This window comes from Symphalangus syndactylus, chromosome 3 (assembly GCF_028878055.3).
Source record: "Symphalangus syndactylus isolate Jambi chromosome 3, NHGRI_mSymSyn1-v2.1_pri, whole genome shotgun sequence".
NCBI classification, from domain to species: Eukaryota; Metazoa; Chordata; class Mammalia; order Primates; family Hylobatidae; genus Symphalangus; species Symphalangus syndactylus.
Window position 1 is genome coordinate 13,639,478 of NC_072425.2, and position 14,507 is coordinate 13,653,984.

The 14,507-nt window shown below is 41.4% G+C and overlaps 1 protein-coding gene across 11 annotated transcripts in view; it reads right to left on the reverse strand.

Annotated features, from left to right (window-relative positions):
- The window catches only part of NUP214 (nucleoporin 214), a 109,275-nt gene that overhangs the window by 82,261 nt on the left and 12,507 nt on the right, over positions 1 to 14,507 (reverse strand). For 3 of the 11 annotated variants that reach the window (XM_063635757.1, XM_063635760.1, XM_055270638.2), the window contains exons 10-16: positions 12,758 to 12,884; positions 11,484 to 11,645; positions 6,833 to 7,307; positions 5,243 to 5,418; positions 3,974 to 4,068; positions 799 to 885; positions 444 to 593 (exon numbers count right to left, since the gene is read on the reverse strand). In XM_063635757.1, coding sequence (XP_063491827.1) covers positions 444 to 593; positions 799 to 885; positions 3,974 to 4,068; positions 5,243 to 5,418; positions 6,833 to 7,307; positions 11,484 to 11,645; positions 12,758 to 12,884 — 1,272 coding nt within the window. Of the gene's footprint in view, positions 1 to 443; positions 594 to 798; positions 886 to 3,973; positions 4,072 to 5,242; positions 5,419 to 6,832; positions 7,308 to 11,483; positions 11,646 to 12,757; positions 12,885 to 14,507 lie in introns of all 11 variants that reach the window. The other 8 variants (XM_063635756.1, XM_055270637.2, XM_063635758.1 and 5 more) reach the window with 5 other exon arrangements.

The window sequence follows — 14,507 nt, forward strand, 5'->3', positions numbered from 1 at the left end:
ACACAGTAAGCAGTAATAACAGTAACAATAATTAACACTATTAACACCAAACATTTAATACTTTCATACTGCATATGTCCTAAAATATCCTTTTTAAAAAATCTAACACTATTTAAGATAGTAAAATTTCAAATATACCTAAATTAACAACTATAATAAATTTTATGGAGTGTACAGTATGTGTCAAAGGGGTAGAAACTTACTCCATCTTATGGATGAGAAAATTGAAAAATAGAGTAACGAGGTTAACTTGCCCAAAGTCACATAATTTATTAAGTGCTGAAGGTAGGATTTGAACTCAGGGATTCTAGGCAAGCTACTCAGCCACGTTAAAAAAAATCGGTGGTCCTTGAAGAAATAAAGTACATATCCCCATGGAGTACTAGCAGAAAAAAAATTGTTAAATGCAATTCAACTCAGGAAAAGTATTCATAAACACAAACCTCTGTGGTCTCTTTGATCTCCAAAAGAAAGGTATGCAAGTCATCTGATTCTGTTCGCAGCATCTTCATCTCCTCAGAAGTGCCCACTTGGAAACAGGCTTTGGAAGTTCGGGCTTTTAACTCTTCCAACTCCTTCTGAAAGTGTGCAATCTATAGAAGCCACAAGTGAGGAACTACTTAGTCTGAAGGACAAACAGTAATGTCACTGCTACTGTGCTTACTAACTGCTCAGACTGCTGGGATGGGCCATGCTTCAGCGCTAGAATGAACTAACTAGTCATATAGGGGTTGGCACTCTGACCCATCCAAGTCTGTCAGCTACTTCCAGAAAAACATCCTCAGGAAACAAATTTACCTCCTCCCCAATTCCAGCCATTACAGGATCTGAATCTTTCCACTGATGTCCCTGCTTTTCTGCAACACCAGGCTGAAGTGACTTTGCCTGAAAGGGAAGGCGAAAGGTTTAAAAACTAATCCTATACTACAAGTCATAGCTTCTACAAGCAATTATATCAGTGCCTATCACAGGGAGTGGCACTCCTGTAACATGGTCATTGTTTCACTCATTGTGACGAACTCTTATTTATAGGGTCTCTACTTTGTGTAAGGCATGTTCTAGACAGTGCAGGTAGAGGTGAACAAGTAGATGAGGGCCCAACTCTCATGGAACTTACCTCCTACTGGGACATGCTGAATAATAAAATATAAACACATCTGATAATTTCAGTTGGAGAACAAACAGGAAAACATAAAGAGAATAAAAGAGGGCACTACTTCAGATGAGATGGCCAAGAAAGCCCTCACTGCGGTCTGCCATCTGAATGGAGGCTGCAAGCAGAAAGCAAGCTATGGGATCTTCAGGAAGCACCTGCCAGGCAGCAAGAAAGGCAAGTGCAGAGGTCTCAAGGCAGGAGAAACCTTAGCAAAGAAAAAAAGTAAATGTGGGCTCTGTGAAGTCAGGGGAGGCACTGGAGAGGGCAGGGGTAGAGTCAAGAAGGCAGGCCGGGGTAGGTCATATAAGGTCACACCAAGGAGTTTGGGTTCTATTCTAAACGTGTTGGAAAGCTACTACTGGTGTTTTAGGAGAGTTTAAATCTCCTTTATGATTTAAAAGATCCCTCTTGCTGCTATGTAGAGCAGGGATAGCAGAGAGAGTAGTCGAGAGGTTAACAAGGTGAGAGGTGGCAACAGCTTGACACAGGATGCTAGCAGGGGGACAGAGCTGTGGGCTTATGACATGTGACACAGCAGAGGGTGGAGCTGACAAGACCTCCTGCCAGCCTGGACTGGGGAGAGGTACTGTTGAAGAGAGGGATCTAGGATGCTTCGGGGCTTGGGGCTTGTGCAAACATCTGGTTTGTTAGTGCTACTTAAGCATTGGAAAAGGACTAGCCTCTAGGTGAGACAGAAATCAAGAGTTCTGCTTTAAAGATGCCATAATTTGAAATGCCCTTTAGACTATTTGATACTTACAACGATTAACACTAGAGAGGTCTTAGACTGCATCAGCATTCATTAACAGCAAACATTTATTTGACAAACACTGTATGTCATGCATCATGCCACAAGCGTGAACTGTGACCTGGGCACTTACTATGTACCTAGTACAGATGTGTGTTAGGGTAGGAGAAGGGTTGGTTAGGGGGACACAGAAAGGAAAAGACATAATTCTTGTTCTCAGGGCACTCAAGTAATCACGTGGGAAACTGACATACAATTCTCTTTACATTACACCATAAAAATAAACTGAGATGATGGACTACAAATCTAAATATGAAAGATAAAATAATAAAGCTTTTAGAAAAACATCTTTTTGACTTTGAAATAGAAAATTATTTCTAAAACACGAAAAGCATTAATCATAAAATAAAAAACTGATACACTTAATTATATTAAAATGAAGAACGTGTATTCATCGAAGAAACAAAAAAGACAATGAATAGACAATTCACAGTGAGAACATGTTTGCGCTGTATGTGCGTGTGTGTGTGTGTATTCAAGGAACTCACTTTTAAAAATCAGAAGGAAAAAGCCAGACAATCCAACGGAAAAACAGAATAAAGACATGAACAGACACAACATAAAAGAAAATATTCAAATGGCCAATAATCATCTTTTAAAAAGCTTGCTAATCATTAGAGAAATACAAATTAAAACCACAAAACCATACAAAAAAAGATGAAAAATACCAAGAGTGGCAAGTATGTGGAGCAGCCAGAAGTCTCATACACTCTTGGTGGGAATCTACTAATGAGGAATACATGCAGATTCTATGACCCAGCAATCTCACTCATAGGGATACACCCAAGAGAAACTTGCATATGTGTTCACTGAGGATGTCAACTGGAATGGTCATAGCAGTACTACATACAATGGCTTAAACCTGGAAACTACTCAAGTGCCCATCAGAGTGGAACAAATACTTGTAATATAATCACACAATAAATTCCATACGACATGGATAAATCTCACAAACATAATGTTGAACAAAGCAGCCAGATACAAAAATACATACCGTACAAATCCACTTGATAGGAGGTACAGGCAGGCTAACCTCATCTATGCTGTTGGAAATCAAGAAACCAGCTACTCTTTGGCAAGAGTAGTGACTAGAAAGGGACAGGTGAAAAAGAACTCTGGGGTTCTGGCCTCCACCTCCCGGGTTCAAGCGATTCTCATGTCTCAGCCTCCCGAGGAGCTGGGACTACAAGTGCGTGCCACCATGCCCGGCTAATTTTTGCGTTTTTAGTAGAGATGGGGTTTCACCATGTAGACCAGGCTGGTCTTGAACTACTGGCCTTAGGTGACCCGCCCACCTTGGTCTCCCGAAGTGCTGGGATTACAGGCATGAGCCATTGTGCCCAGCCAGGTTCTCGTAAAATTCTGTTTCTTGATCTGGATGCTAGTTACCAAGGTATGTTCAGTTGTTGACAATTCACTGAGCTGTACATGTATCATGTGTACTTTTTTCTATGTGTATTATACATGAATAAAAAATTAAAATAGGCCGGGCGCGGTGGCTCACGCTTGTAATCCCAGCACTTTGGGAGGCCGAGGCGGGCGGATCATGAGGTCAGGAGATCGAGACCATGGTGAAACCCCGTCTCTACTAAAAAATAGAAAAAATTAGCCGGGCGTGGTGGCGGGCGCCTGTAGTCCCAGCTACTCGGAGAGGCTGAGGCAGGAGAATGGCGTGAACCCGGGAGGCGGAGCTTGCAGTGAGCCGAGATTGCGCCACTGCACTCCAGCCTGGGCGACAGAGCGAGACTCCGTCTCAAAAAAAAAAAAAAATAAAAAATAAAAAAATAAAAAAATAAAAAAAAAATAAAAATAAAAAAAAAATAAAAATTAAAATAGCTAAATGTCTTTTACGAGAATTCAAACCTCGCACTTTGGTATTTACTATCACATAGTCCCAATTACTATGTCCAAGGTCTGAATTATAAAACATGAAAACTCATTTTATTCATAGGTATGCTTGGGGCAGTAAATTAATAAACACAAACATTGCAAGCTGAATTTAAACATACCTGGGGAGAGCCTGGCTTTGTCGCTGGAGGAGTTATCCTGGGTGATTTCTGTACCATTGAGGGCATTGGGCTTGGATTGCCCTGAGCAGATCGTCCTGCTTGAAAAAGAAGTCAGTTAAAATAGATGGCATTTATTACCTTTATTTCTCCTATCACAAATGTCCTTTCTCCAAATCTAAGAAATTAAGTTACACATTGCCCCTGGCCCCACTTTCATGATTTATTTTAAAGAGTGAGTTGTGTTAGCCTCTGTTCTAAGATAATGAAAAAAATATATTAAAATTTTAGGAGCCAGGTATGGTGGCTCAAACCTGTAATCCTAGCCTTTTGGGAGGCTGAGGCAGGAGGACTGCTTGAGCCCACGAGTTTGAGACCAGCCTGAGCAACATGGTAAGACCTTGTCTCTACAAAAAAATTTAAAAATTAGCCGACGGTGGTGGTACACGCTTGTAGTCCCAGCTACTCGGGAGACTAAGGTGGGAAGATCACTTCAGCCCAGGAGGTAGAGGCTGCAGTGATGTGCTTGGGTGAGAGAGTGAGAGGGTCTCAAAAAACAAAACAAAACTTCCTGCTTACAGTATGACTGACTGCGAAAATATGAATATAGTCACTGCAGGTACTCTCTCTTCTGTGCTATTTTTTTTTTTTTTTTGAGACAGAGTCTCGCTGTCGCCAGGCTAGACAGCAGTGGCATGATCTTGACTCCCTGCAATCTCTGCCTTCTAGGTTCAAGTGATTCTCCTGCCTCAGCCTCTCGAGTAGCTGGGATTACAGGCACCCGCCGCCACACCTGGCTAATTTTTGTATTTTTAGTAGAGATGGGGTTTTGCCATGTTGGCCAGGCTGGTCTCGAATCCTAACCTCCGGTGATCCACATGCCTTGGCCTCCCAAAGTGCTGGGATTAAAGGCGTGAGCCACTGCACCCCGCCAAACGATTCTTGTGCCTGTGCTTCTTAACTGTTCTGTAACTGCTCTTCATGGAGGGCAGGCTCCACATGAAAATAAATGCCCAAGAGCAAGACATTTTTGACTCATTAAGTACACTTAGCTCCATAAGAAGTGTCAGAGAGAAGCGTGGCAGCATTTAAGCAAGAGCAAATCTCCCAATTCAGAGTATGAAAATCACAGCACATTAATCATTAATGTACGATACAGGAAGCAAGAAAAAATAACCTTGTCCAATTATGTTAGCTACAACTCTTAACACTTAAAACCGTTAATCTGAGAAGGCAGGGCTGAGGTCTAAAGTTGTCTGTTTAAAATCATACCTGATGGTGAGGGCAAGACTGAGGACTTCAATGGCACGGAACTAGGTGATGCTGAGAGAGGAGTGGGGTGGCTGAGCGGTCCAGAAGCAGCTGGCTTGGAGGCAGAAGAGAATGGCGGCATCGAGGGTGCACTCTGGGAGCTACTAACAGGAGTAGAGGTAGCCGCGGCAGTAAACCTAAAAAATGGCAGCCTGAAGGCCTCAGAAGAGCCTGCTAGAAGGTTCTTTTACACTAGCATGAGCAATGTCATCAAAAGATAACTTATTATCTTTTATGTTAACTTACAAAGATAACATACTTTTTGCCTTCAGGAAACAAAAATGTTTAGCTATTTCTTATAAAAGGTGAAAGCTGCAAGGAAACATTTATCTTATTGTCTGCTTATTTAGGAATTAATTATTCAGGGGGAATATCAAGTACTTAACTTGATGACAAAACTAAGTTTATCACAATATGAAATACCAAGTTTATCATGATATGAAATACTATTGTTTCCAGCTGAGTTTTAAACAGGAGGTGGGACGCAATTATGCTTAGGAGAGTTAGTACTTTCTCTTACCAAGGAAATTACTGAGAACTCATTTTGAGAGTGAGCACCTTCTCTGGGGAGTGAAAAAGGAAGAGGAATGCAGGTCACTGTCTTTGGGATACTTATGGCCTAAAGGAAATGTAAAGTCGGTTCCACCTAAAGAGCAAAAGTCTGTAGACAATCTAAACATCCAGCATTAGATGACTGGTCAGATAAACTGTGGTGCAGCCAACAAAATGGAACACTATGCAACCCTTAGCATGAAGTGGATGTGTGCCAATTCAATATTAACAGTAACTGTGGTGGCAGCAGCACCACCACAGCAACAACAGATAGTACAGGCAAGCAGGGAAAAAGCTGGTAGTACTTATACTCGGTGGTTATCTTGGGAACTCGTGGTAATCCTGGAAACTCATGGTTATCTTGGGAGGGGTTACAAGATACAAGGGACTGCTTCCCTCAAAAAGCTTACATTCTAGTGGGAAGAAAAGAACAAGCAGATAAAGAAGTAAATAAATAAGAAATGAGTGAGCTGCAGGACCCAGATCTGGAGGAAACTGGATACCAACCTAAGAATTAGCAGTGAGCAGCCATGGGGCTTCATAGGGACTGTCAAGCAGAAGAATCACCTAACGATTTACGGTGTCACGAGATGACTTTGTGGCTGTGTAGACAGCAGTTCAGAGAGAGTTAAGGGTAGACACAGGGAGGAAAAAAGACTACAAGGGATTCATTTCCCTTCCAGGATGCATATTCTGGATTGCTTCTTTTTTTAATAAGGAATATTTCCTACATTTGTAATGTAAACAAGCAAAACAAATACCTGAATATAAATTCTGTAGCCAAAAAAATAAAATGCTAGCTAAGAGACCCTTCTGGATTCTACCCACTGATGAAATGCCAGTATTTTATGTTGGTTGAATTTTTGCCATTTGCAAATATTACCCTGAGTAAAAAAATTCTACTCAGTTAACTCCTCTCAGAGTGACTCTACTTTTAGTAAATAACATCCAATATTTCTACCCAACTCACAGAAGAATCAAACTTTAGAAGTGACTTACTTTTCACTAAGGTTGACTTTGACAGCAGAGGTTGAGGGTGGGAAGGAGGGCTTCATTGCTATATTTGGAGCAGACACACTTGGCACTGGTGTGCTTTCCAGGGTAGGCTTAAAACCAGATGATCCAAAGGAGAATGAAGCAGCTGATGGAGCTACGGGAGACGCTGCAGGGGTGGGGGCTAGGGAGGCTTTAGAAGGGGGAACAAAAGAGAAGGTTGATGGGCCAGGGCCCGGGGCTGCTTTGGAGCTGTCGGAGCCACTGGAATATGAAGGGGGCTCCCCAGTGACCGTAGCAGATGACTTCAAAGATGAAGAACCAAAGGAGAACACAGTGGGGGCTCCACCAGCAGGAAGCAAAGAAAAAGTGGCAATGGGAGCAGCAGGTGATGAAGGTGGCAGAGAGGCAGGGGCTGCAGCTGCAGAAGCATCCAGTTTCTGCGGGGCTTGAGAGGAGGTCGGGGTAGTGGGAGTACTTCCTGCAGTGACAAAAAAAGGAAGGAAAATGTTAACGCTGTTAACAGTGGAGGTTCACATAACAGAAAGCAAGTGAAAAAGAATTTGTGGTAGAATAAAGCCAGAAATGTTACTAGTTTAAGAAACAAAAAGAACACATGGAACACAGTTAATGTTGGAGTTTTCAGGTGTCATGAGATAAATGAAACTGAAGGAAAACTAAGGAAAGACATTAGAATAATTGGACTTCATGGACTTCTCAGTGCTACTATGGCACACAGAACAGTTCAGTCACTGCAACATTTCATTAACAACTGGGAAAAAGTTTTAATTCAGACCTCCACCTTATTTCACTAAAAGTAATTCCAGATAAATACACATAGAAAGTCACATAAATACAGGTATCTCAAAACAAAGGAGGCAAATTGATAGATGTTAGGTCTCAGAGTCTAACACCTTGATAAATTTAGAAGTGACCAAAAAAAAAAAATCACAAAGGGAGAAGGTTAAGATTTGTGTAAAAAATAGCTACTCAGGTATAATAACTAAACGGTAATGAACTAAAAAAAGATCCATAGCAAATGACAAATAAGATGTTTTCTATTTTTTAAAAAGCTCATACAAATTGAGATTTTAAAATTTCAGGACTAATAAACAGGGAAACTAATTCACATAAAGAAAACACATTCAATCTCTCTAATCAAAGAAATATAAACAAGGTACATTTTTAATTTGTCCTCTAAATTATAAGAATTGAAATATGTATAACCCCTTATGTTTGGATAGGTAAAACAAACCTGAAACTTTTTATCACTGGTAGGTAACTAGTATTTTTTTTAAGAAAACATTTTGGCATTGTATAAAAAAACATAAAAAACAGACCCAGTAATTCCTCTTCTAAGAATAAAGCTTACAAATATAATGCAAAAAATGAAAAAGATATTTAATGCAATCCAAATGGTTAAAAAGAAAAAAAAAAGTCAATGGAAGGCTGGGCGCAGTGGCTAATGCCTGTAATCCCAGAGCTTTGGGAGGACAAAGCAGGAGGACCCTTTGAGTCCAGGAGTTTGAGACCAGCCTGGGGAACAAAGTGAGACCCTGTTGCTACAAAAAAATACAAAAATCAGCCAGGTGTGATGGCTTGTGCCTGTAGTCCCAGCTACTCAGGAGGCTGAGGTGGGAGGATCGCTTGGACTTGGGAGGCAGAGGCTGCAGCGAGCCAAGATCCTGCCACTACACTCCAGCCTGTGCAACAGAGTGAGACCCGTCTCAAAAATGAATAATTTTTTTTTCTATTTTCCAAACTTTCCATAAGGTAAAAATAGTAATCTTTAAATTAAATAACCAACTAAATAAGAAAGGAATTCTTTGTGTCAATATTTTCTATTTATATTAATAGGACTTGGTTGTTCCAAGTTAGCTAAGATGGCAGTTTATCTTCATGGAAGACACTTTGTCTAATGCAATGTAATACTTAGGATACAAGTATGAAAATACCACTTTCTGAAAACAAAAATCCAAGTAAACTGTCACATTGATGAGAGTATAATAATGCAAGCAAACCTATTCTGTTAATACTTCTTTATACAACAGATACGGAACCAGCTACAACTAACTTCTGTAAAGACATACATAGATGTTTAACATTTTCATGCATATTAGGTAAACTGATATCAAAAATATATACCAGACCCTAAATAAATCAAAAGCATTTTTTCCACTGAAAACAGAACTGATTATTGGAAAACCATCACGCTACTACTACTTCTGATCAATACAGCATCCTCAGAACTGCAGTGTAGAAACAGGTGGAACCATTAATGTCTTCTGAACCCACGAAGTGGGCTTTAGCTAGACTTAGCTGATGGGACGGACTTTCTCCCCGCAGGGGCTCTCTCTGAACACAACTATAACCTCTGGACCAACTGTGAAGGAAGAGGGGAGTTTCTCTAGGAAAGGCTAACGGTAAAACTGGCCTCTGATTGTGCTCCAGCATTGAATGGGCTAGTAGCAAAGGCTCAGAAACAAACCTCGTCCCAGAGGCTCCTAATCTCACAGGCTGCTCTGCTTATTACAGACACACCAGGCAGCTGGGTATAGTAGTTCATGGTACCCTTATTCATGGCTGAGTAAGGAGGAAAAAAAACCAACACAAAGAGTACACACACTATGAATAATGGACTACCTTGATACAACACTCTTCAAGCCATCTGGTATATTACTTGAGGTAGTGCTGCCAGTTGTTAGGGCCCAAGTATCTGAATGGCTCTATTTGTGATATACAACTCACTGTGCACTGGGATGCAGTGACAGAATATACCCCTAAGTTATTGCTAACCTTATCCAAACCAACTGGTCATACATTTTTGCTTAGATAAGAAACTGGTCATAAGGCTGGGCACGGTGGCTCAAGCCTGTAATCCCAGCACTTTGGGAGGCCGAGGCAGGCGGATCACAAGGTCAGGAGATCAAGACCAACCTGGCTAACACGGTGAAACCCCGTCTCTACTAAAAATACAAAAAATTAGCCGGGTGTGGTGGCGGGCGCCTGCAGTCCCAGCTGCTCGGGAGGCTGAGGCAGGAGAATGGCATGAACCTGGGAGGCGGAGCTTGCAGGTGGAGCTTGCAGGGAGCCGAGATCGTGCCACTGCACTCTAGCCTGGGCGACAGAGCAAGACTCCGTCTCAAAAAAAAAAAAAAAGACACTGCTCTTAATAGAAGAAAAAAATTGTATCAGTTATATACTCACAGAATTCAAAAAGAGAAATATTAGTCAAATTCCAATATATGAAACAATGCTCTTTTTAAAAGTTTTATATTTTCTGGTCATACACAGTGTATCATGCCTATAATCCCCGCACTTTGGGAGGCCGAGGCAGGAGGATCACTTGAGCCCAGGTGTTTGAGACCAGCCTGAGCAACACAGTAAGACCCTATCTCTATAAAACATTTAAAAAATAGCTGCATATGGTGGCGCATGCTTGTAGTTCCAGCTACTGGGGAGGCTTAGGTGGGATTGCCTGAGCCTGGGAGATTAAGACACATAGAAAGTCACATAAATACAGGTATCTCAAAACAAAGGAGGCAAATTGATAGATGTTAGGTCTCAGAGTCTAACACCTTGATAAATTTAGAAGTGACCAAAAAAAAAATAATCACAAAGGGAGAAGGTTAAGATTTGTGTAAAAAATAGCTACTCAGGTATAATAACTAAATGGTAATGAACTAAAAAAAGATCCACAGCAAATGACAAGTAAGATGTTTTCTATTTTTTAAAAAGCTCATACAAATTGAGATTTTAAAATTTCAGGACTAATAAACAGGGAACCTAATTCACATAAAGAAAACATGAGCTGTGATCATGCCACTGCACTCCAACCTAGGCAATAGAGTAAGACCCTGTCTCCACAAAAAAAAAAAAAAAAAAAGTTTCTTTTCACAAGTGATACAAATGTCACTGTAAAAATTGTTTAAATACAGACTAGTATTTATATGTGTGCATTCATTTTCACGGAGGATAGGTACCAAAATGTTGACTGTGACCATTGTTTTGTACACTCTCATTTTCCTCCAATAAACATCTATTACTTAAGAAATGTTTCAAAAAGGAGAAAAAAAACCTCAAGAAAATATAAACAACAAAAATCTCCATGTTCCTATCACCCAGAAATAACCACCATTTAGATTTTAAATCCATCTCCAAGTTTTTTTTTCTATGTATATGTTTTTTTCTCATACAAAAAGGATCACACAGAATAGTGGTTTTTTTTGTGTGTGATGTATTCCACTCACTCTTCCCTATCAATCAATGTAACATTTATAATTGGTACAGGCATTTCACTGTGAGACTATACAATCACTTCTTTAACCAACCCCCATGATTAAGCACAATGTCTTTTGGATGCACATCACATAATATAGGGTCTTAGAAAACTGTTGGTGAATGACTGGATGCAAATCATCTGGTTGACCTTCCTTCATCTCCAAAGTAAAGTAATGGCTGCAGAATAAAGCTCGAGGGTAGGGGAAGGCAAATATGTGCATGCATGTTCAAAAAAAAGATTAGTGTGTGTCTTCCTAAGACAGACCGGGCTGGTAAAGATAATCACTATGTGTCTTCACACCATGTTAATTCTTGGAAATACTCTTGTGCAAGCCCATGGTATTCCCTTACTGATAAAGCAGGCAGAGGCACATACCTGGTGACTTAGGCTGTCGCTCTCCTTCTAGTGAAAGTCGTTCCGGTGTTTTGATGAGAGACTTAACCCCAGGATTTTGATTAATCATATAAAATGGACAAAGCACACCATCTGTTGAAAGTAACATGAGAACTGGAGCAGGAGGAAGAGTCTTTTCATCACCTGTTAAAAAAGAAAACAAAAGCAATAAAAGAACCAAGTCAATTTAAGGGCCTGAGCCCGGAAGGCAAAGACTGCCCTCAACAGGAAGAGGGTTTAAGGGACTCATCTGAATAGCAGCTCAAGTTAGTTTGTTCTGATTTTATATCTCAACAGCCTTTCGTGCACCAGCTATTTACAGAGAGCTCCTGCCGCTATCAGATAGCCACCACCCTGCTGGGCCCTGCCTAGAAGCTCCATCAGTCCCGCAGTAGCTCTGACTCTCCCAAAAGTCCCTCCGTTTTTATGAGTGTCTCAGTGTTCAGGAGGTAGGCTTGGCATTCCCCTGACCAAGACAAGAGTATCTAAGAAGTACTTAGGTTAGTAGGAAAATGAAACTAGACTCTTTCGAATGGACAGTAGGACACAGAAAGATGAGTCAAACTACTTTATCCTCATTCACAGTTGAATTACAAGTATGTATTTTATCAATTAAGGCTTCAAGAGAATCAGAGCAAATGAGCTGATCAGAATAAATACTCCTGCCTAACCAGGGAAGGAACAAGCAACTTAATGGTGCCTGACGGGGACACCTTTCTAAACTTAAGTACCAGATGGCAAAGACTGTTTCTTTTGTGGCACTTTTACATTTCAATGACTACAGCATAGCCAAGCTACTGCAGGGAAGATCTATTCAAAACACATATCCAGGCCCTATTTGGAAGCCATGGGCCTGAGGTCTCTATTTTCTAATCCTTGCCTTCAAACCAAGTACTGGTGTGCAGTACCAGATTCGGGTATTGCTTCTTTGGGAGGTCACCAGGGAATTGGATTGGACAAAGAAACCAAGCCACAAAATCCAGATTCTAAAGTACACCCAGACATGTGCAAGTGTGCAAACATGCACCCACACATACATACGGTGTTTGGCCTTGGTCTCATCAATGAATATCCATTCAAATCAGTTCAGTGTTGTTACAATGCAGCCTATTATCACTCTTCAGGGAGAAATGTGCTGCCAGAAGCTACAAGTGCCCAGCAGAGTAGACTCTGTCAGTAACATGTAACTGGTGTTTCAGTATTAACCCTAACTAGAAAGAAGACTATTTCTGCACTAACTACCAGGCTACACTTACTGACAGTGATTTCCACTTGGTTCGTATAGTCTACGGCAACTCCCATGGGCAAGGAGTCATCACTCTTGTCTGTCACAGGCAATTCAGCTCGACTAGAATCTTCCAGCAGCCAAGATTCCCAATTAATCTAAAAAAAAAAAAAGAAAAGAAAAGAAAAGAAGAAAGAGCCATGTTGGTTAGAGCTTTGCATTGGTTCCTCCTAACATTGTTCAAATAGGAGAGAACAGAGATGCCTCACTTGGTTTAGACTTATGCGTTGACTAGGAGGCTCTGAAATCTGAGAAGATGGCCTAAAAGCCAGAAGTACCCCAGCAAATGAGAAGTTAATTTTCCAAACCAACCCCCTCTCTATCTGTTCCTGGTGTATCAAGCCTCTGCCTTGTGAATAAATAACCACTATCATGAACATTTTCTGAGGTATCTTCCATGACAACTAGGGAGACTGCTGACCATGAGGGACAAATCCAACAGCAGCACTAAGCCAGTCAATACCTGCTCCTAGACATTTTGGATTGGGACCAGGAACTCCAGCTGATCTCTACTGCAGTCTTTCACAGAGACGCATATAAGGCTGGCCTGTGCTCAGATGCCCTGTGCTCACTCATCTATAGAGACAGAGATAACCTTAGTTCTTCTTCCCAGTTCTTGGTACCAGTTCCTCAGACTGGTCAGCTTTCCTGTCCCTAGATTCCTTGAGAAACTACTAGGTCTTTCTAGAAAACTCCCTTTTTGCTTAAGTGTGCTTGGATAGGCTCTGTTCCTTCCAACAAATGACTCTTGGTTTTTAAAATCACTAACATTTTGCCTAACTTTCAGTGTTGACCAGACTGGGAAGCATGAATCACAGGTGAATAGTGCTTAACGACCAACAAAGAAAAACAGGCTGGATGTAGTGGTTCATGCCTTAACGACCAACAAAGAAAAACAGGCTGGATGTAGTGGTTCATGCCTTAACGACCAACAAAGAAAAACAGGCTGGATGTAGTGGTTCATGCCTGTAATCCCAGCACTTTGGGAGGCTGAGGCAGGTGGATCACCTGGGGTCAGGAGTTTGAAACCAGCCTGGTCAACATGGTGAAATCCCGTCTCTACTAGAAATACAAAATTAGCTGGGCGTGTTGGTGCGCAACTGTGGTCCCAGCTACTTGGGAGGCTGAGGCAGGATAATCACTTGAACCCGGAAAGCAGAGGTTGCAGTGAGCCGAGATCATACCACTGCACTCTGGCCTGGGTTACGGGGAGGGGAGGGGAGGGGAGCGGAGGGAAAGGAAGGAAAAGGAAGGAGAAGGAAGGAAGGAAGAAGAAAAGAGAGAGAGAGAGAGCGAGAGAGAGAAAGCAAGCAAGAAAGCAAGCAGGCAGGCAGTTCAGGAGAGGGAATGAAATCACACTGTGTGACTTAGCTACGGAGCAGGTAACAGACACATTCATATTAAACAAAAACAATCTCAACTTTTAAAAACAATCTACAGACAAGATAAGGACGACTTAATCATTGTAGGACAGAATGTAATTTTATAAAAGAGAAGACACAGATAACAACTGGAAGGCTACTAAGGGAAAGGGTGGGAGTGCTAAGACATTCCTCTCACAAAGTGGAAGATCAAGAGTTGCCACCAGGCCGGGAGCCATGGCTCACGCCTGTAATCCCAGCACTTTGGGAAGCCGAGGTGGGCGGATCACTTGAGGTCAGGAGTTTGAGACCAGCCTGGCCAACGAGGCAAAACCCCATCTCTACTAAAAAATACAAAAA